At 50.1% G+C, this 22,280-nt stretch overlaps 1 protein-coding gene across 1 annotated transcript in view; it reads right to left on the reverse strand.

The window, feature by feature from the left end:
* Positions 1-4,652: 4,652 nt before the first annotated feature.
* DOCK5 (dedicator of cytokinesis 5) overlaps positions 4,653-22,280 on the reverse strand; it is a 76,687-nt gene continuing 59,059 nt past the window's right edge. The window contains 12 exon segments of the mRNA XM_041490656.1: positions 4,653-4,789; positions 6,715-6,812; positions 8,756-8,891; positions 11,623-11,800; positions 13,119-13,285; positions 14,187-14,324; positions 14,721-14,804; positions 17,355-17,531; positions 17,962-18,048; positions 18,436-18,520; positions 18,713-18,794; positions 21,062-21,203. Of these exon segments, the coding sequence (XP_041346590.1) occupies positions 4,688-4,789; positions 6,715-6,812; positions 8,756-8,891; positions 11,623-11,800; positions 13,119-13,285; positions 14,187-14,324; positions 14,721-14,804; positions 17,355-17,531; positions 17,962-18,048; positions 18,436-18,520; positions 18,713-18,794; positions 21,062-21,203 (1,476 nt within the window). The 3' untranslated portion in view covers positions 4,653-4,687.

Here is a 22,280-nt window from a genome sequence, read left to right on the forward strand (position 1 = left end):
TTAAAAGAGTGGAAAATTGTTGTGTAGATTATTGGATTTATGCAGAAGAGAACACATCCCAGTCCAGAGTGGGAGCAGCAGAGAAGGGTCTGCTTTGAGTCCTGCAGGGACAATTTGGATGTGACAACTTTTGTTTCACGTGTCCAGACAAAACCTTGGCCTCATCTCACTCCCCTCTGGGTAAAACAGCAAGGAAACTTTGATAAAAGAATAAACTCTTTTGGCATTAACTCTCCCCTGTCCACCAGTGGTCTGTGGAAGAAAGACTTTTACTGCTCTTTTTTCTGGTTCAGTCATAAAAACTACATTTATTTTAAAAATGTATTTACAAATTTTACAACAATCATTACATTTTTAAAAACCCACAAAAATGTGTACACCTTGCTTTACAGGTTTAGTGAATCGTGTGGCGTTCACCCAGAGAGCTGCAGTCCCTTCCCAAAGCTCCTGCTCTCTGCAGAGCCACTTTAAAGCTGTATTTTTTACTGATTCAGTTGCAAAGGACTAAAAAAACCCCCAAACATTGTATTTGCAGTCTGCAAAAGTGGGTTTGCACTGAAACCACCAATCCAGGATCCCAGAACACACAAAAACTCCATCCACAACACCCAAATCCTCCTGAAATCACAATAAACATGTCCCAGGGTTTAGAGTGATTAAACCTTTGTAACACCACAGTGAGAAAAAATATTCAAATGTACATTGGGGTGAACTTTGGAGCTGCTGAGGCACTTCCACCTCTGCCTAAAAATACAAACCAGCACCACATGGACCTGAAAATTAGATTTACACCTCCTTTGAGTAACCTCTGTAGTGCCCAAACTGTCCTAAAAGTGCTTTAATTAATGTTCAGAAAGAAAAATCAGGTGAACCTGGTGCTTTTGAACACCATAAAATCACATTATTTGTTTATTTTTCCTCCCTGCTGTAGTCTTTGGAAAAGCTTACCCTGGTCCACCACAGGATTTGGTCTGCAACAGTAAAAATAAGGTCAAGTTTTTAATTAAAATAAAAATAATCAAAAGAAGGTAGCAGAAGCAGGTCAGGAATGTTTTCACTATACAAAAAAAAAATTAGTTAAATTACAGATTTAAAGTTATTATTTCCATTTACAACAGTAAAAATAAATAAGGAGAGGAAAATCTGGGGCGTTGTCACTGCAAGTGCAACTCAGTGTGAGTCTGGAGAAAGCCTGGGCTGGGGCAGGGACCTGATGGGATGCAGGAGCCCCAGCAGCCCTGCACATCCATCCTGGAGCTCTGTGCCACTGCAGACCACAGAGCTGCTCTCCCTGGAATCCGTGTCCTTTCCTAATCCAAGGATCCACCGAAAGGCAAAGCTGCTGCTCCCCTCTGCCCCTGGTGTGGATTAGAGCCTGTCACATTTTTAAAGGAATTTATCACAGCACGACAGATTTTAATTAAAAGCTCCAGAAAACAAGTGTTGAGCGTATTTCTCCAAAGGAGAAAAACTGAAATCCTCAAAGACTTGAAATTTCACAGCAGCTTTGAAGAGCTTGGCTCTGAAATGGGATTAGGTTTTGTCTCCTCTGCAGAGGGCATGTTTTAACTTTGAGATTTTATTCAAAACCATGAATTGGGCAGAAATTGCTGACATTTGTGGTGTGCAGAGATCATCATTATGGACTGTCCTGTTCCCATTTTAAACCCTTCAGCTGAATACACATTAGAGGCATTTCCTAAAGCACCCAATTAACCTGAAGAGATTATTCTTGTTTAGAAAAACAAGGTAGAGACATCTTAAATTGCCTCTGAAAACGAAATCTCACAACTCGAGTCAGGCAGGTACCCAAGCAAAGAGCAAACACTTCACAAAATCACGGTTCTGGTGAGATTCCTCCCAAGAGTGGGCACTTAAATCCACTTACTTAAAATCAGGGGAATGCCCTGTTCTTCCTCACACTCAAATACCCAATTGCCTTTAAAAATCTGACACTTGGATTATTTTTTTTCCCCCAAAACTGACCCAAAGCCCTGAATCATTTGGGCACAGAACAGAAATTCCATCCTGCACCTCTGAGCCAGCGATGCCAACTTCCATCAGCCAGGTAAGAGAACTGGACACCAGTCTGGGGACACTGCCAAAAGGAGCAGGAGTGGGGCAAGTTCACAAACTCTAGAACATAAATATTGTTGAGAAGGGAAAAAAACCCAAAAACCCAAAGAACCAAATTTAGAGCCCCTTCTGGCAAATTTGCCAGTGAAAATACCCAAAATGCCCTGGAAAGAGAAAACTTGTTCTGAACTCTTTAGTGTCACTGCCCCTCTCCTCCCAGTTCAGAGGGTGCCCATCCCAGTGCCCATCCCAGTGCCCAGCTGGGCAGGCTCAGGGAGGGAGAGAAGCCTGAACTTGTGAGCAGCAAACCCAGGTGAGGTTTATGGTGAGAGGAGCAATTCCAAGGCAGAGCAGAGCTGAAGGTGGCAGCTGCACTGCCCAAGGAAGGGAAGGAAGGGAGGGATAATTCACCACCGACGTGCCACAGATTCTGCTCAAAATCCTGGTCTGTAACTGCAAAAAATGCAGCCAGAGCCAAATCTCCCCGAGTAAAAGAGAAAAAAGCTGGTTGAAGATCAGCTGAAAAACTCTTCCCAAGGTCATACCTCCTCCTGTGAGTGTTTTCTGCATGGAGCTTTCCTTCTCCAGGAAAAAACCTGGATGCAATAGGCACCTCCGTATGTTAATGTTGTTAAAGCAGAACAAAAAGGCTGGAAAAGAGGACTCCAAAGTCACTTAGAACCAGAACACCCAGACCTGACAGCTCAGTCTGTTTGCCCACACCAGAGAAACCATTCCTGGGATCCCTCCTCTGCCTCTGCTGATCCTCTCAAGGAGTTAAACCCAACCTGCCTGAAAAGCACCCAGGACTGAGGGCAGAGGCAGCTGCAGAGTGGGGAAAGGCACTGAATTAACAATAGGTGCTGTTAAGATGCACTTCAGACAACTCAGACAACATCCTGTTGTTCTGCCTGAAGCAGAATTCGCAGCCCAGACACAAAGCTGCTTTTGAAGGGAACTTTGAGAGGATCCCGGGCTGCGTGAGCACAGCAGGAAGGGAGAGTGCACAGAAAATGGAAAGGCAAGAAAACCCAGTGGCTTTCAAGTCAAGCAGTGTCTGTGTCCAAGAACACAAGGAGGAGCTGACATGTCCCACAACGCCCCAGAGAGGGGCAAAGCTGCCCAGGGTGTCCAGGGAGAGTCCCAAGATCTCCCCTGAGAAGCAGCAGCCCGGAGACAGCTGGAAGTGAGTGCAGCAATCCGGCTGGGGATGGATGGGATGTGACTGCAGTGCCACCTCCAGAGCAGCTCCAAGCTGGAGCTGATGGGAATGTGGGATGACTCTGGGATGAGGGCAATCTGCTTTCAGAGCTGGGCAGGCAGCACAGCAGCTCCTGCAGTCACACCGATGTCAAAAGAATTGGGAAGGACAAAAGAAAATGACAACTTCAGTCTGAGCAAAACCCTCCTGGGGGTGGTTTTTGTTGGGTTGGGTTTTGTTGGGTTTTGTTTTCCCTGAGAAAGCCTTTGCTGAGGAAACTTTTCATTAGGTTTAACAAACTTTGGTTTTTCAGTAAGGTCAGAAACCCATTTCAGTCAGCGGAGCACAGTAATGGCCCGTGAGCCCCCAGCCCAACAATAATTGCATTTCCTGCTGTGAGCAACACCCTCAGCAGGGTTTTAGTGGCTCTTCCCAACTTCTACAAGATAATCAGAAGCAAAATCACAGAATGAACAAACAAAATTATTTCCTGGAAGAGAAAGCAAAATCTTCATCAATATTGATGATAAATAAACAGGCCACAAGCTGCTTATGGAACTGGTACCAGGCCAGCCCTGGTATCAGTGCAGGTGGTACCAGGGCAGCCCTGGTATCAGTGCAGCTGGTACCAGTCCAGTTCTGGTATCAGTGCAGCTGGTACCAGTCCAGTTCTGGTATCAGTGCAGCTGGTACCAGTAAAGCCCTGGTATCAGTGCAGCTGGTACCAGGCCAGCCCTGGTATCAGTGCAGGTGGTACCAGGGCAGCCCTGGTATCAGTGCAGGTGGTACCAGGGCAGCCCTGGTATCAGTGCAGCTGGTACCAGGCCAGCCCTGGTATCAGTGCAGGTGGTACCAGGCCAGCCCTGGTATCAGTGCAGCTGGTACCAGTCCAGTTCTGGTATCAGTGCAGCTGGTACCAGTCCAGCCCTGGTATCAGTGCAGGTGGTACCAGGCCAGCCCTGGCCAAAGTGCAGCTTCTGTCATCTCAGACATTCACAGAAGGGATTTTTTCCACCCCATTAAAAAGCACAAAATGAGATCTTGTACCAAACCAAGCACAAGCTGGGCAGAGACCCTGACCCAGGAAACTGCACTGCCCTGCAGTGACATCACCAGTGAGATCAGCCAGGACTCCCAGTTACACTGGGATTGCAGCAGTGACAAACTTGAGACAGACAAGACCAGGAGAGTGAAGAATTCCAGCAGGGAGACGTCGGGATTAGTGTGTCAGCGCTGCACAGGCAAACACACGGGAGGGAGCCCAGTCCCAGCCACGTCTCCTTGTGGCACTTCCCAGGAAAAGGTGGACAGGTATTTCCCAGGGGAAGAGCTGGAGTGGCAGGGGAGATCCCCAGGCTGGCTGGAGGTGAAGCAGCCACTGCAGGCTGGCGTTGCTGTGACCCCAAACGCTCAGGGCAGCCCCGGCTCCGAGGACACCACGCTGGATTTCCTGGCTTTGGGGGGTGGAGGGGGAGGCTTGGCCTCACGCCTGCTGGGCAGCGGTGGAGCAACCTGAGGAGATGGAAACACAAAATCAAACCTTTGCTGGCGAGTGGAGGGCGTTGTGCTTCACCAAATGAGAAACCCAAAAGGCCGTGATGGCTCTTCCAGGAGCAAACCTTGGAGCTCAGCCTCAGCTCCGTGCGACAGGGCCAAACAAGGACAGGTCCCCAGGAGACAGCAGAAGCTGAAATGTTTTAGTTGCTAGAGCAGGCCTAGGATAGACTTTAATTGCTTCTGACCTGCAGCCCAGCTTCAGCATTTATCCCTCCTTTTGGTCATCAGTAAAATGGCAACAAACCCATTTCCTTCCAGGTTTCAAAATTCAGCTTTTTTCTCCTGCTGGCTGGCTGAACTGCCCCGAAAGGATGTAAAATGTGTTCAAATCAGAATGCAAAACTCTACACCCTAACATGGAAGCAAGGGCAGCTGTAATTAAACAAGCCACATCCTGCCTGCCTGCCTGCAGAGGGGCTGGGAGGTTTCTTGATCTTGCAGAAATCTGCACTGAGGGGGGTTTCATGTTGTCTCTGCCTGTTTTAAGGGGCATCCTGTAAATAAATGAGATGGGAAAGGCCAGGAGAGTGAGGAGCTTGTGTGGTTCATCACTCCTCAGCCAAAACTCAACATTTCAGGATTGTTTTAACCAAAGGAATAGAGACCCAATTTTACAACAGCTAACTAACAAAACCCTTCATTCAGAAAACCCTTCCCAATCTACCTTTAGAGCCCTGTGAATCCTTTCCCTCTACCTTTAGAGCCCTGTGAATCCTTTCCCTCTGGCTGCCAGCCAAGGGGATGCTGCAGGCCAGGACATGGCAGTAATTAGTTCCCTTACAAGACTCAAGGGAAGGAGGCTCTTTTATTAATCCTCCTGATCCAGTGACTCCCACAGCATCCCTGGGGCTGGGGTCTCTCTGCTGGGTACAGCACCACAGCAGCCACACTCACTTCCAGCCAAATGAAGGGCAAAGAAGAAAAACTTTCCCCTGATCCCACATTTCAAGGCTTTATTCCAGTGTCACAACACAGAATTAAGTGATGAGCTGTTTTCTTGTCTTCCTGTGCTGCTAAAGCAGTTAAGTGTGATCCCTCTTCAAATTCTTTTTGGACAAATCCCAGTTTATCTCACTCAGGCACTCCCAAATCCTCTCTGTCAACCGGACTGGGGAAGACATCCCTCCCTTTCAATTGCAAAAGGTAACTCCTGACAGGCTTTGGGAACCCAGCACATCCCTCTCCCAGGCACAAAAGGATCCTTTCTTGCTTCCCACTGCTCAGGAATTAGGCTGGCATCCCCAGCACCTTCACTTCAGGGGCAGGTGAAACGATTCTGACAAAATATTTGCATGTCAGGGATTCCAAACAGCCTGGAGACACCAGGGTGTAAGAGAAACATCAGTGATACAGCACTGACAAAGGGCCAGCTTGATATTCCTGCAAGAAAATCACTCCATGGAATTGAGACAAAGGGCGGGATTTAAATACAGGCTTTTTAAAGTCACTGATGGCTTGAAAAATCAGTTTCTGCCTAGCTGAAGATTAGAAGGAGACATTGGAGACCTCTGAAAATTGTGATTTCCCCCCACACTTCTTTTTCAGCCCAAATTATTGCAGTATTTTATGGCTGATCATGTTTTGGAACTTTTGCTGCTGGTGTGTTTTCCATATCTCTTCCCACCCCCACACACTTTTTTCCTGACCAAGGACAACACAACTCCTACTTGGAAAAAAAATAAATAAAAGCACTGCACTCCACTGCCTTCTCCTGAAGCAAAAACCCATTTTTTCCTTCTTTTCTGGTTTCAGGGAGTGAAGCACTGAAATGATGAGACAGGTTTCAAGCAGCACCACCCTAAGATCAGCTTGCAAAGTTCCACTGGTGCCTCCTGCTCCAAAGCTGCTCTCCAAAAAGCTGTCAGTCCCCATTTCCTCACCTCCACGGAGTTCCTGGGGGTGCTGCTCTCGTAGGGTTTGCTTTTGGGTGGAGGGGGGGGTGGTGTGGCCAATCCATCAGCCTGAAGGGAGGGGGAGCCTGGAAACAACACCAATCAGAGGAGAAATAACAAAAAATAAGGAAAAAAAAAAAAAAAAAGAACAAATCAGAAATGTGCAAAAGGAAAGGGAAATGGGGTTGCAGACAGATTTTTAAGAAGATTCATTAAATACCCTATGGTTTCCATCTGTGAGCAGCTCCCTGCTCCAGCACTGAGCCTCCTGCATGTGCTGGGTCCCGGCTGAGTCCCCCTCCAGCTCCCAATGCCCTGAGGAGTTTCCCCTTCCCCAAAGGGCTCTGAGCTGCCCCAGGGAGCAGCAAACTGCTTCCATCAGCACATCTGGAGTGTTCTGGGACAGCCCCCTCAGAACTCACTTTGATTTTAACTCCAGCTGATGAGGAGATAAAGCCCAAACTTCAGAGGATTCTAACAATTAAACCCTTGGTAAGGAAGAGGTTTCACGTTCCTTTCACAGATCTTTCTTCACAGAGCTCCTGAATTTGTTTCTGGTTGTCTCCCCAACTCATCCCCTGCCCTGTAAGGATTTTTTTTTGTTTTCATCCTCTCAGGACAATTTCATGCTGGTTTAGATCATTGTCTGCACTGGGTTCTGACTTCATACCCACATAAAGACAGCCAGGTCCTACCCAGGAACTTCTGTTCCTCTCAAAAAGGAGCAGCAGACTGAGAAATGCAGCAGCCACGGAGTTCTAGGGCTGGAACTGCCCAGGGATTTTTATTTTTACCTTAAGCCACATTTAAATATGCTGCAGAATTAACATTTAAACTCTGCTGCAGAATTAACTATAGAACTTCCTGAATATACAAGAAAGGGCTTTTTTCCCCTCCCCTCTTCCAGGATCAGATTATTGTGCTGTTTTACATTCAGCATATTTTTGAAACCTTTGAAATTATTCATTTTGTTAATTCTTGAAAAGAAATTCCATCTCCTTCAGCTGGAACATTTACAGCTGCATGTCCAAGCAGCAGAGCAAGCTCTCCTAGAACTCTCTGCCATGTGATGGGAGTTACTGTTCATTAATTAACAGAACCCTCAGGGCTTGCATTGATAATTTAGGCACAAAGCTGATCACAAACACCGTGGGATCCCTGCAGTGCCCTCCTGGGGATCCACTGGAGATGCCCCTGCAGACCTGACTGGTGATTCACAGCCAGCTGCACTGATTGCATGTGCTGTTTGTCCCAGGGTTTAACAAACCTGCCCAAAATTCAGAGAGTCATGGGACAGGTGTCATGGGAAGGACCTTAAATCCCACCCAGTGCCACCCCTGCCAGGGCAGGGACACCTCCCACTGTCCCAGGGGGCTCCAGCCTGGCCTTGGGCACTTTAGGGATCCAGGGGCAGCCCCAGCTGCTCTGGGAATCCCATCCCAGCCCCTCCCCACCCTCCCAGGAAGGAATTTCTCCCCAAAATCCCATCTAACTCTGCCCTCTGGCAGTTTAAAACTGTTCCTCTGGGTCCCATCACTCCACACCCCTGTGAAAAGTCCCTCCCCATCCTTCTTGTCCAGGTCAATACAGGAGAAAACAAGAAAGGAACTGAGAAACCCAGAAACTGTTCCCCGGAATTCCTGTTTTGCACTGCTTCAACAGGTGATGTGCAAGCTACAGATTTGATCTTTGATACCACAGCCAAATTCTGTTTTCTGACAAAAATGATAACCCCTGTTTTCCTGGGAAACTGAGGCAGTGGGCACCTGGAATGCCCTGGGGACAAGTGGGGCTCCAGAGGCAGCAGCTGGGGTTCAGCTCCCACCGTTTGTGCTCCAAACCCCTGTCTGTAAAATGGAGTAACACTGACCTCCAGGACATTTTAAAAAGTATTTCCATGGAGTAAATCTTGATTTTTGAGATTTCCAAGAGCCCCAAGCTGTGATCGAACTCGGAGCAGCTCCTCCCTCCCTCCCTCTCCCCCAGCAAAAATAGAGCCACCCCCACCATATCCCAGCACAGGACTTACTCTGGGTCCGGGGGGTCTTGGGGGTGATGGGGGGAGGGCTGCAGGTGCATTGCTGCAGCGAGGAGCCCGGCAGCAGGGTCAGCCTGTTGTCTCCCAGCTGCAGACTCTTGGGCCTCTGTGCCTTCCCTGCCGTGCCCTGCTGAACAGAGACACAGGTGAGCACAGCCAGGGAACCCAGAGCTGTCACAGGGACACAAACCAAACACAGAGAGGTGAGCACAGCCAGGTAAATCAGAGCTGTCAGTGACACAAACACAGACACAGAGAGGTGAGCACAGAGAGGTGACCCAGAGGTGTCAGTGACACAAACACAGACACAGAGAGGTGAACAGGAGTGAAAGCCCTGCCCTGCCCTGGCTGTGTCAAAGGCACTCTCTGTGCTACCAGGACACAGCCCAGCTTCCCCTGGCACTTCCTGAGCAGTACTGAACTGCTTTTAATGGTATTATTAATGTAGTAGTTAATTGTATTCATTAGGGTGGGAAGATGTCACACTGAAAAATTGCTGGAGTTCTGTGAATAACGTTGGAGGGGAGTAAAGGTGAACTCTTTCCAAGAAATAAAGACAAAATTTTGGGTGCTGGTCAGGGCTGCTGGTATCCTCCAGCTCCTGAGGGCTGTGAAATGAGTCTATTTTAGGCTTTACAGAGCAAACCCTCTGCATTTGGGAATGTGCATCCAGCTCCTTCCAGTGTCACATCCTTTGTGCTCTTCACTCAAACCATGAGGCCACCTCAGTGTGGCCCCAGAAGTCCAGTGCATGAATGCTGGGGTCCTTTCCAATATTAGTTCATTGCTTCCCAGAGCAGGCTGTCACCCAAACACATAATTATTGTTTTTCAGAGGTCAATTCTCCATCCCTGAGCAGCTCAGGATTTCTCTCTGCACAGAAGGGACCACGCACTGGCAGATGTAACACACAAAGCCCAGGCAGTCTTTGCTTCCCTCGGGCTTTCCAGCTCCCAAACAGCTCAGCCCAGAGCCCAGAAAATCCCTCTGTCCAACTCCTGTTCTCACTGTGGAGCCATGGAGCAGAGCAGCCATAAAAGCAGCTTTTCCTGGGCTTTGCAGCATCCTGAGGCAGGACTGGAACCCTGGATGGCTCCTTCCCTTCAGAGATATTGGGGATCTCATCCAACAGCAATTCCAGAGGCAGAGGGCCAGGCCTCCTGCAGCTCCAACATCCACAACCCCAATTTTCCTGGGCTGGAAATGCTGTCAGTACCAGTGACAGCAGCCTGGCACCACAGATCTCCTTCTTAGAAACACTCTGCAGCCTCCAAGTGCTGGCAAGCACCCCTCAGAGATGATGAGAATTCCTGAAAATGGATCAGCATCACCTGTCCCTGCCAGATTCAGCTGGGACTTGGGAGAGGAAAGGGAAACACAGGAATTTGTGTTTTCTCGTTACTGTGAAAAATGAGCCTGTGCTAAATCAGATTAGCAACCAAGTTCAGTGAGATGAGGAGCACTGAAATACCAGGTGCCCAATTCTCTCAGTTTGAGGGTGTAGCACAGTTTTTTTACATCCATGAGGACAATGCCCTAGGATGTAACACAGTTTTTATGTCCATCAGGACAATGTCCCAGGGTATAACACAGTTTTTATGGCCACCAGGACAATGTCCCAGGGTGTAACACAGTTTTTACATCCATCAGGACAATGTCCCAGGGTGTAACACAGTTTTTACATCCATCAGGACAATGTCCCAGGGTGTAACACAGTTTTTACATCCATCAGGACAATGTCCCAGGGTGTAGCACAGTTTTTACATCCATCAGGACAATATCCCAGGGTATAACACAGTTTTTACATCCACCAGGACAATGTCCCAGGGTATAACACAGTTTTTATGGCCATCAGGACAATGTCCCAGAGTGTAACACAGTTTTTACATCCATCAGCACAATGTCCCAGGGTGTAACACAGTTTTTACATCCATCAGGACAATGTCCCAGGGTGTAACACAGTTTTTACATCCATCAGGACATTGTCCCAGGGTGTAACACAGTTTTTACATCCATCAGGACAATGTCCCAGGGTGTAGCACAGTTTTTACATCCATCAGGACAATATCCCAGGGTATAACACAGTTTTTACATCCACCAGGACAATATCCCAGGGTGTAACACAGTCTTTACATCCATCAGGACAATGTCCCAGAGTGTAACACAGTTTTTATGGCCATCAGGACAACATCCCAAGGTTTTACAGCTCTGCCTGTGGGCTGAAATTCATCCCTGTGCTTTGGGTGATCACTCTGAACCCCACTGTGAGCCTTAAAGCCCAACGGCCTCTGCTCTGTTCCTCATCCCAGCTCTCTGGGGGTGCACATTCTGGTTTGGTCCTCAAGCAATGACCACCCTGCCCTCACACAGGGCTGCAGCAGAGCACAGCCTGGCAGATCCAGGTTCCCAGAGCTGGTGACTGAACCACCAGAGCATCTTCTCCCAACTCCCTAATCCATCCAAGGGCTCTGCACCTCACATTTGATTTGTGCTGTGCTGTTGCCTGAGAGCAGCTCAACATCTGGCTGGGCAGCTGGATCCCTGCCTGGCTGAGCAGAGGCTCCTTGCTCCAACCAAAACAGGGGTTTGCCCTTGTGCTGAGAGCAGCCCAGGGCTCAGCTCTGCTCAGCACCTCCTGCTGCCAGTCTGCACCTCCAGCCAGGCTGCAGTTGAGCCTGTGACAGGAATTTTCCAAATTAAAAAAAGAGAATTACTCAGATGACGGAGGCTTGTTGGTATTTGAACCCCTCCCACTGTTTAATGAGGCTCCCCCTGACCAGCATGGCTGAGAGCAATGGAAACACTCAGCTCCTGCTGTGGTTTTATTATTGCTGTCATTATTCTGATGGGTTTCTTACCATTTTAGAAGTCAGTTCTGTTTCTGGCTCCTTCTCCACAATAACCTGAGACTTGCTAATGCTCCACTCCTTCCTCTTGAGTTTGCTAATCCTGTTGTCACCATCATCTTTCACAGGCAGCTCCTCAGCTCTGGAAGAGGTGGATATTCTCCTCTCCAAGAGAGGCTCCAGGGTGGATCTGTGGCCCAAAAGAGTGAGAAAAACATGAAACATGAGTCCATCAGACATGGAAAGGGCTGTTTGTTAAAAAGCTGTTTGTGTAAGGGATTACTGTGAAAAAGTGAGGCAGGACCATGGATTTTTCAGTGGGATTTGTGCTGTTACCCCTGGAATTCTGAGTGTGATGTGGTTTTTGTCCAAGGTAAAGTGTGATCTGCTTGCAGAGGGAGCCAGAGCTGCAGTTCATGCTCAGCCATGAGTCTCACTGACCTGGAGACTAAAATCACCTGAACTCTGGATATGCCAGCTGTAAAGCCCATGAACAGACAAGTGACATCAGGGGATGTCCCCAGGTAACACAGCTGGGGACACGCCATGGATGCAGCTGCAAACAGGGTGAAACAAGTGCTGTGTGCCTTATTCCCCTCTTGGCTGACCAAAATAAACCCCTTTGTGGTGCCTCACACCGCTGTTTTCCCAGGAAACTGAGGCAGTGGGCACCTGGAATGCCCTGGGGACAAGTGGGGCTCCAGAGGCAGCAGCTGGGGTTCAGCTCCCACTGCTTGTGCTCCAAACCCCTGTCTGTAACATGGAACAGCAACACTGACCTCCAGAAACATTTTAAATGTATTTCCATGGAGGAAATCTTGATTTTCAGAGCACCTGATTGTGGATGTGACAGTTTAGTCAGAGAGAGAAAGCCAGATAAACTTTCCCAGGAATTGTTCTGGGGAGTTTTGAGAAGGCTGAGAGAAAGAATTAAAACAATCTTGCAGCTGGTGCTTTGAACAGTTGTTTTCTCATTAGATGTTTACCAAAGGGTGTCTTCTTAATTAGCCAATGGTGTGAGGGGTGTTGATGAAATGACCCATCAGGCCCACCTGTATCAGGAGGGTGTGTAAAAGAACGGGTTTCTAATAAACTGGGATTAGCCTTCTGAAGAGACCCAGAGCCTGTGTGTGCCTCACTCCTGGTCCTGCCCCAGTGGTGACACCTGATCCTGTCTAAGGCACCTCCCCCTGCTGCCAACAAGTGCCAACCATTGCCAGCCACTGCCAATCAGTGCCAGCCACTGCCAGCCACTGTCAATCACTGTCAGTCACTGTCAATCGCTGCCAATCATTGCCAACCACTGCCCATCACTGCCAACCACTGCCCGTCACTGTCAGTCACTGCCAATCATTGCCAGCCACTGCCAATCAGTGCCAGCCACTGCCAGCCACTGTCAATCACTGTCAGTCGCTGCCAATCATTGCCAGCCACTGCCAGCCACGGTCAATCACTCCCGACCACTGCCAGTCCCTGCCAATCCCAGCCAGTCCCTGCCAGCCACTGACCCGTCGGAGCCGGGCCTGGAGGAAGCGCTGTCGGACGAGGTGGACGAGGTGGAGGCCACGGAGGAGGCCACGGAGGTGACCGAGAGCCTCCTGAGGGTGGAGGACATGATGTAGGGCAGCACCACCGAGCCCGACCTGCTCGGCTTCCTGTCGGTCAGCGCCGGGGGCTGGAAGGGAGGGGACAGCGTGAGCAAGGAGGAAACGTGTGAGCAAGCAGCAGATGTGCAGCAAGCCTGGCTCTGCACAGGGCCTGGGCAGGCTGGGCCCAGGGCCTGACCCCGGGGACACCAGGGTTACAACAGCAAGGGCCTGCATTTGGGTACAACCCCCAGGGTGGGGACAGAGCTGCTGGACACAAAAGGACCTGGGGGGACAGATAGACACAGCTGGACATGAGCTCAGGTGTGCCCACGTGGCCAAAAAGGCCAAAGGCACCTGGGTGGGATCAGGAGCAGTGACCAGCAGGACCAGGGCAGGGACTGTCCCTGGGCAATCGGGGAGGGCACACCTGGAGTGCTGTGTCCAGTTCTGGGTCCCCCCAATTCAGGAAGGACATGGAGGGGCTGGGGGGAACCCAGGGCAGAAAACAGAGCTGGGGAAGAGTTTGAAGCACCAGGAGCTGGGAAAGGGGCTCAGCCTGGAGAAAAGGAGGCTCAGGGGGGACCTTGTGGCTCTGCACAGCTCCTGCCAGGAGGGGACAGCCGGGGGGTCAGGCTGTGCTCCAGGGAACAGGGACAGGAGGAGAGGGAACGGCCCCAGGCTGGTGGATTCAGGCTCAGGGTGGGCACAGCAGGAATTTCTGCATGGAAAGGGGGCTCAGGAACTGCCCAGGGAGGCTTGGAGTGCCCATCCCTGGAGGGGTCCCAGGAAGGGCTGGATGGGGCACTCAGAGCTCTGGGCTGGGGACAGGGTGGGCACTGGGCACAGCAGGGACTCCATGGTCTCAAAGCTCTTTCCCAACCCTGATGATTCTGGGATTCTGTGACACCACCTCACACCCACCCATGGGTGGAAAAGGTGGAGTTAGGTTCCTCAGGGGCAAAACATGGAAAAACCAGGTTCCCTCACCAGAGTTATGACCCCGTACTGCTTCTCCACCTTCCTCCTGAGCTCCTTGAAGCAGGCTGTGAGCCTCTCGTGCAGCGGCTTCAGCTGCTCCGTCAGCTTCTCGCCGTGGATCCGGATCCCCTCTGCCAGGAGAGGCATCTGAGGGAGGGTGGGAGGAAGGAGCAGAATGAGCTGCAGGAGCACAAACCAGCCCTCCTGCTCCCCAGAGTGCGAGTTCAACAGCTCAGGTAAAAATAAAGCGTTTAAATCAACGTGTTTTGTGTTTGCAGAGGAGAAAATAACCAGTGACACAGCAAGGGAGCTGAGCTGCTGCCAGTGAGGGAACTTCAGTGCTGGACTCCAGGTGCTGAACAAACATCAGCATTTTCCCCAGGCCAGGCTGGATGGGATTTGGAGCAGCCTGGGATGGTGGGAGGTGTCCCTGCCCATGGCAGGGGTGGCACTGGATGGGGTTTAAGGTCCCTTCCCACCCAAACCATTCCAGGATTCCCTCTTCCCTCCCCCAGTGCCTCCAGCTCTCTCCCAATTCCATACCTGTATAGCAATTTGTTGCTTGAGCAGCTCAATTTTGTCTTGATCTTCAGGATGTTCTTGGAGATATTTCTCTGTGAAGAAGGCCTGGAAGCACAGAGAGAAGGTAACACAGGTGACATAGGTGACACAGACCCTGCTTCCTCAGGCAGCTTTGAGGGGAAGATCCTTTAAAAGCAATTCACTGCCATTATTCCTCATATTAAACCCCAATTTTACTGGCACCAAGCTGAGGGACAAAGAACCAGGGTTATTTGTCGGGAAAAGGGAACAAACCCCACTTATTTATTTTTAAAAATTACAGTTTTTTTCCTAGTGAAACACATGGAAAAACAGTTACTGCATCAGAAAGGTTTTCTCAGTCCTGATCCCCTTCTCACAAACCAGCACTGATTTGAATAACTGAGGTTCCATCACTTCTACTTCTCACTTAAATGTGAGTGGCAGACTCAAAACCTCAAGTTCTGACTTCAAAAAGCCTCTGTGTTTTCCAGCAGCCAGTGCCCCACAGCACACAAGCACAGCTGCCCCAAGGAGAGCAAAGCAGCTCCTGCTGCAATTTCCTTATTTCAGCCCCTAAATCCCTCGTTTTCACCTGGGGCTGGTTACAAAGATTCAGTAGAAATAAAGACCATGCTGGGATTCGGGCTCCCAGCTTCCTTCAACAAAGCACCTTTAGTCTCCACTTCTCCTGAGTTTACCTTTAATCAGCACAATCTGGTCTTGGTTTGAAGTTGAACAAACACAAATCCACTTTCCTGGACTGAAAACTTAAATTTGTGCCAATTCCCATGATGTATCCCATTAAAATGGATCCCAATTCCTGCTCAGAATAATTTTTTTTCCTGGATAAACCCCCTAATAAGTTTTTCATTTGTCCCTCTGAGCTATTTCAGCCTCTGAGTATATTTTTTTTTTACTTCTGTAAGACTGGACTGTGGTACAAGTTTATAGGGCTGGGGGTTTGATCCTGAACAGGACGGAGGTGAGCCTGGGAAAAGGCTGCTGGGTTGGTCCCAGAGGATTTTCCTTTAAAGTGCTTCATTATTGCAAGAGGAAAGATGTTTAAAAACCCCAACTTTGGGTTTTGGCTACCATGAAACAATTAAAACTCAGATTTTAGCCGCCCACAAAAGCCAAATGTTCTGCACTGATCTGCAGCTGAAATAGGAAAATATGAACCAGAAATGAGTAGTTCCAGATGTGGCTGCAGAGATTTTGTGTTTTCTAGTTTTAACTGCTTTCCCACTTCTGTAATTCTAAACTTGATGTCAACCTTAATTCATAAAATGGGAGGATTCAGGGCCAAATTCAGCCCTGGCAAAGCATCCAAACTCCTCTGGAATCAGCAGAGTTAGACACCAGATCAATCAGGCCCTCTCCCAATTAATTGTGCACCTCATTTCATGGGGTTGGGTCACAGCTGAGGAGAATTAAAAGTGGTTTGCCACATTCCCTGTGCTTTGTGGAAACCAGCAGTGCTGGGGATTTCATCATTAGGTGGAGGGAATCAACAGCTTAAATTAAACATCACAAAAAAGAACAACCTACACTGCTCAAGTGAAGTCAGCTGAGTAAACCTGTACAGGAAATGCTGCTTTTTTCCTGAATCATTTGCTCTGTCACAAGACCCCAAAGACACAGAGGCTGCTGGCAAGAGAAAGGCTCTTCAGCCTTCTCATTCCCTATTAATGCAGGGGGGAAAGGCCAGCTCTGGGCTTTTCTGTTACCTGGGCTGCCTGAGCCCCTCTGTGCCCCACAAGGCAGGAGCAGCTTCTCACCCCACTGCAAAGAAGGCCCAGAAGAGCTGGATCCTGCCCTGAGAGCACTACAGCTGAGCACTTCCACCCTGCAGTCAGTGCAAACCTCTGCTCTGTCCTCTCCTCCTCCTGCCTGAGCTCTGCCAGAGCCCCAGGCAGGGCTGTGACAGCTGGAGATGGAACTGGACCTGCCAGCTCCTGCCAGGCCTGGCACACTGCAGGGTCCAGGAGCAGCTGCAGCTCACAGAGTCTGCACAGCTTTGGGCTGCAAGGGACTTCAGGGATCAGGGAGCTCCAAGCCCTGTCCAGCCTGGCCTTGGGCACTGCCAGGGATCCAGGGGCAACCACAGCTGCTCTGGGAATTCCCTCCCAGGGAACAATTCCTGCCCAGTATCCCATCCATCCCTGCTCTCTGGCAGTGGAGGCCATTCCCTGTGTGCTGTCCCTCCATCCTTTGTCCCCAGCCCCTCTCCAGGGAATTCTGGAATGATTTGTGTTGGAAGGGACCTTAAAAGTCACCCAGTGCCACCCCTGCCATGGGCAGGGACACCTCCCACTGTCCCAGGGGGCTCCAGCCTGGCCTTGGGCACTGCCAGGGATCCAGGGGCAGCCACAGCTGCTCTGGGAATTCCATCCCAGCCCCTTCCACCCTCCCAGCCAGGAATTCCTCCCCAGCATCCCATCTAACCCATCTCTGGCAGTGGGAGCCATTCTCTGTGTCCTGTCCCTCCATCCCTTGTCCCCAGTCCCTCTCCAGCTCTTCTGGAGCCCCTTCAGGCCCTGGCAGGGGCTCTGAGCTCTCCCTGGAGCTTCTCCTCTCCAGATGGACACCCCAGCTGTCCCAGCCCTGCAGAGGGCTCCCTGGACGTGCCAGCACCTTCTCATAGTTGGTGTAGCCCCCCATGACAGCGGGGTCCACGATGCCGTTGAGCAGCATGGACAGGGGGTGCACGGGCAGGCTCCGGTCCCAGCTGTGCTGCTGGACAATGTTGGTGATCTTCTCATTGGTGAGCTCCATGGTTTCTATGGCATTCTCCAGGGGGCTGATCTCCTCCTGAGGGACAGAAGAAACAGAATGAACTTTCTTTACAGTCACAGAATAAACCTCTCACACCTTCATGCAATTTTTAGGGAGAAATCCTTCTCTGCGAGGGTGGGAGGGGCTGGGATGGAATTCCCAGGGAGCTGTGGCTGACCCTGGATCCCTGGCAGTGTCCAAGGCCAAGCTGGAGCACCCTGGGACACTGGAAGGTGGCCCTGCCCACGGCAGAGGGTGACACTGGATGATTTTAAGGTTGTCCCAACCCCAACCCTTCTGGGATTCCATAGTTCTGTGATTCATTCCTCTCCACTGAGCAAGAAACGAAATAATTTGCTTTTATCTGTGCCACATCCAGCAGTAGAAGGACTGGCATTCCCAAGTGCTCAAGGCTTGGTGCATGAGGGATTGGAGAGGAGGAGATGCAGCCCCGTGGAAAACTCACCGTTGTGACCTGTTTGACCTCAAACCACTTGAGGATGCCTGGGAATGAATAAGCTGTGGTGTAGGTTGTCCTTTCTATCCACATGTTCTGGTCAGAGAAGGAAAAAAAGATATCTGAGGTGTAAGGAAAATACTGGCCTTGCAACTGAACTCTCTCCTGCGTGGAATGAGGCTGCCAGAAGAAGCTGTGGAGCTCCACAGCCATGCCCACCTCCCTCCCTGGGAGGGAGCCCCAGGCTGGGCTCTGCTGAGCCTGGGCTCAGCCAGCACCACACTGCTGATTCTGATGGATGCTGAATGTTCCAGCTCCAGCTGTGGAGCCCCCTGGCATCACCCCCAACTTCAGGTGGAGCCTGCAATGCCCTTTGTGTCTCCTGCTTTCTCATTCCCAACCTCTGCGGCCACAGGGAGAGGGAAAAGGTGACACTTTGGTCAAAATGCCATCCACAAAGCAAACAAAAGGCAAAGGACTCACAGCGAACTCGTTGTCTGGATCTTTCTCTCCTTTCCTGACAGGTCTGGAGTGAGTGAACTGCTGCACCTCGTTGGCTCTGTAGTAGCTGGGAAGAAGCAGAGTAAAAAGGTGATTTTCCTCACCTCCCATCCTCCCCACTCAAATGTTCAAGTGTTTCCTCACAGTTTGTGGGGAGGAATTTACACAATTTACACAAGATACAAAGGCACAGCACCTTGTGCCCAAGTTAGTGGGGAAAACACACACAAAATGTTGAAGGAAAAGAAAAAGAAATTACTTTAAGATCTGTTCAGGAACAGGTTTATCCTTATAATTAGGTGGCAGGTTCATCACAGGCTTCACAATGAAGCACTGCACATCTGAGCAGCTCTGGTTAAGGATGAAAAGCCAGGAATCCTTTTGGGAAAACAGGAGAGGGAGAGAAAAACCTTTCCTGTTTCCATTGTCAGGCTTTTCCACAAATCCCTGTGCTCTCGTTAAGTATTTTTCTTCAAACCTGACTAATTCATCACAAATCACAGGCATTATGTTGCATCTTGCAGTTTGTAGGCTCCTTGTGAGTTAAAAACCCAAAAAGAAAAGGACTTTACAAATAACAATCCCAGAATGGTTTGGTTTGGAAAGGACCTTGAAATTCATCCAGTGCCACCCCCTGCCATGGACAGGGACACCTTCCACTGCCCCAGGGTGCTCCAGCCTGGCCTTGGGCACTTCCAGGTGCTGAAATTCCCTGAAAATGATTGGGAATCCTCAGCACCACTGATTTCTCATTTGGGAGACAAGAAAAAGGGCAGCAAGGCTCTGCAGGAGGCTCTGTGGGTGCATGTGGCTCCTCTCCACCCCACAGTTATTTATATATACAGAGGCTGCTGCTCCTTCCCTCCCACTTTTTAGACTCATGAAGCCAACTGAACAAAGGAATTGCTTCACATCAGCTGTTGTACCTGTGAGTAATGACAGACATTAAAAAGATCTCAGGAATTGTATCCCCAAGCACAACAGCTCATCATATTCCTCCAAAATTCTGCTCTAAGGACTGTGCTGAGGCTTTACAGGAGCAAAAACCTGGCTGGAAAAGCACGGCTCAGCCAATCTGACCCACCAGGAGATGGTTCCTGTGAATGCCCTGCCTTCTGAGGTGGCAGGGTTTCAGTGGGGGGTTAAGGCAGCCCCCACACATCCTTCAGTTCTGAGGCAGCTCTGAAGAGCATTTTGAGAGCCAGAGCAAAGTCACCCTGGCTGCAGTGAGGAGCCAGCTGGCCCCAAAGCACAGAGGCAGGTGAGCTGAGGCTGAGCCCAGCTGGGAGCCCTGCTGAGCCCCTGCACAGCCCCCTGTGCTCAGCTGCTGGGGCTGGGCTGCTTTGGGGTGCAGGAAATCCCAGAGGCTCAGAACAGCTCACCTGGCAGCCCCAGCACATCACTACCAAAAGAAGAACGAGGTATTTTGTCATAAAAGAGCAAAAAACGGCCTAAAGAAATAGAAAAGAGCCTGAGGCAACGGAGGTTAAAGGAGCCTGAAAGTAAAACCAGCCCCAGGAGCAGCAAGGTCTGCCTAAGACAACAGAGATCTGGGCACTCCTCATGTCAGGAGGTGTTTGTGGAGTGCAAGGAGATCCTGTCCCACATCCAAGCCCTGCAGCTGCTCCCTTCATCCCAGGGCTGTGCCAGAGCCCCGGAACCCAACACCCCCAAACCTTGGGGACGGTTCAGATCTGCCTCCAAACTCTGCAGCTCGGGCTCATCCCGAGCCAGAAACATCACAACAAACACAAACAGATGCAAAGGAAGCAGCTGAAACAAAGCAGCAACAGAAGAGGCATTTTTGATACCAAGTTTGATCTTGAATGGATTTTAATTTCCTCTGTGGATTCAGTGCTTGGCAGGAGCATTGCACAGGAAGCATCTGCTCTCACTGCCTGGGCTGGGCCTTTGTGCACAGGGTTTGAGGGCCAAAATGGACCTTCAGATTCTTCAGCCTGGCCTGGTGAGCACAGGCTGGAAGCCCAGGACTTGGCTCTCCTGGAGCCACTGTCTGAAGTCACTGGCAGCAATCTGGAGCATCTCCACTGGCTCCCACTCACAATTCAGAGGATCTTAAGCCTGGTGGGGAGCTTGGGACACAGCTTGGAGTCCCACCAGCAAGGGGGAAAAATAAGAATTAAAAAATAGTAAGAGCTCTGCACCCAACAACTTTTAGTGACATAATCACTTCACACTTCTTACAAAGGGACTTTCAGGGGAAAAACTCCAGCACTTCATAAACGCTAATGGACTGCAAGGAAGAAGGGAGCACCCTTCACTTTTCACAGCCTGCATTTCCCTTTTTTCAGCCAGAAATACCCAGCTGGGTCCCACCATGGCCAGAGCAGCCAGCACCACCTGAGTGAGAACACAGGAAACTCTCCCTGCAGTCTGTTCCTTGCCTTGACAGCAACTTGTTTAACCCTGACAGCCTCAAACAGCCTTTAAATCCACCCTTACAACCCTGGCTAGCCCCATTTTCATGCCCAGTGCCTGCCTGAAGTAATAATCCCCTCGCTTCCCACTCCTGCTGTTCACCAGCTGTGCTGCTGCAGGGAACAGGGAGCTCTGGGGTGTGCCAAGATGCCCCAAACCCAAAAGATACACTGTTTGGGGGAAGCCTTGATCTCCTCTGCTGGAGGGGCTGTGCTGGTCATCTTCTCAGCACTGGGGAACTGGGTCAGCAGCTTCAGGTTAAAATCCTCCCTCCGCTCGTACTCTTTGCCACGGTAGATGAAAATCTTATTCTGTGGGCAGGAGAAGAAAAAGGGAATTAAAATTCAACAAAGCAGTGGGACAGAGCTTCCCAAAGCCCCCCAGAGCTGGTTTATGGGAAGGGGTGATCCCAGCTGGACAGAAGAGGTGAGGGAAGGAACACGGGCTGGAATGAGGGCACAGCAGCTCCTGGGAGCCAGGCCTGGCAAGGGGAACCTCAGATTTGTGTAAAAAATCCATTGCTCCACAGAGAATCATCAAACAGAGCTGGAAAGGAGCTTTTAAAGGTCACCTGCAATGAGCAGGGACACCCTCAAACACATCCCAGAGCATGGGCTGCTCCCACCTCCCAGAACCCACGGCCTCAGCACAGCAATCTCAGCCAGGAGCTGGTTTTTAGCACCACAATAAATGTGCCAGGAAATTCTTAACTCCAGGGACCTGCCTGCTGCCCGCCAGCCCTGGTGTGAGCTCCCTGAGGGATGTCCCTGGGCACAGGTGGGGATTTCCCCTCAGTGCCATTCCTGACCAGCAGCACCCTCAATGCCAACCCTGGCAGGTCTGCTCACACACCCAACACCAGACCATGGCCAATTTCCCACCTGGCAGTGGTTTCAGGAAGGGATGGATTCCAAAACGTGGCCTGGAGTTGAAATCCCTCCATGCCATCTCCTTTCACAGTTCTAACTTAACATTCTTCTCTTTTTTTTAAGCTTGGCTTCCACTGAAGACCAGAGCTTCAAAGAGCTCCAGTCTGAGAAGGTAAAATGGCCCTGAATTTTAAGTAACAGGAATATTTCCAGCCTTGCTGACCCTGGATCTGAGTCATTCCTGTCCTCCACACAGATCCAGCAGTGCTCAGCAGCTGGAATAAGAAGCACCTTTGCATTTGAATTCTTCTGTATGGGACAAACTCTCCCTGACCACTGAAATAATCTCTGTCCTGAAAATTTGGTTGACTGAGGCTGAAAAGCAATGGGATAAATTAAATTCTTCACAGGCTGAACATTTTCTAACAGCAACAATCACATTTCAGAGGGAGCACAAATGCAGAAGGTAAATTCTGCTTAAATCCATAGAAGAACTGATCAATCATCTAAAAAACCTCT

This window comes from Pyrgilauda ruficollis, unplaced genomic scaffold, assembly GCF_017590135.1.
Source record: "Pyrgilauda ruficollis isolate IOZ18807 unplaced genomic scaffold, ASM1759013v1 scaffold125, whole genome shotgun sequence".
Taxonomy (NCBI): Eukaryota; Metazoa; Chordata; class Aves; order Passeriformes; family Passeridae; genus Pyrgilauda; species Pyrgilauda ruficollis.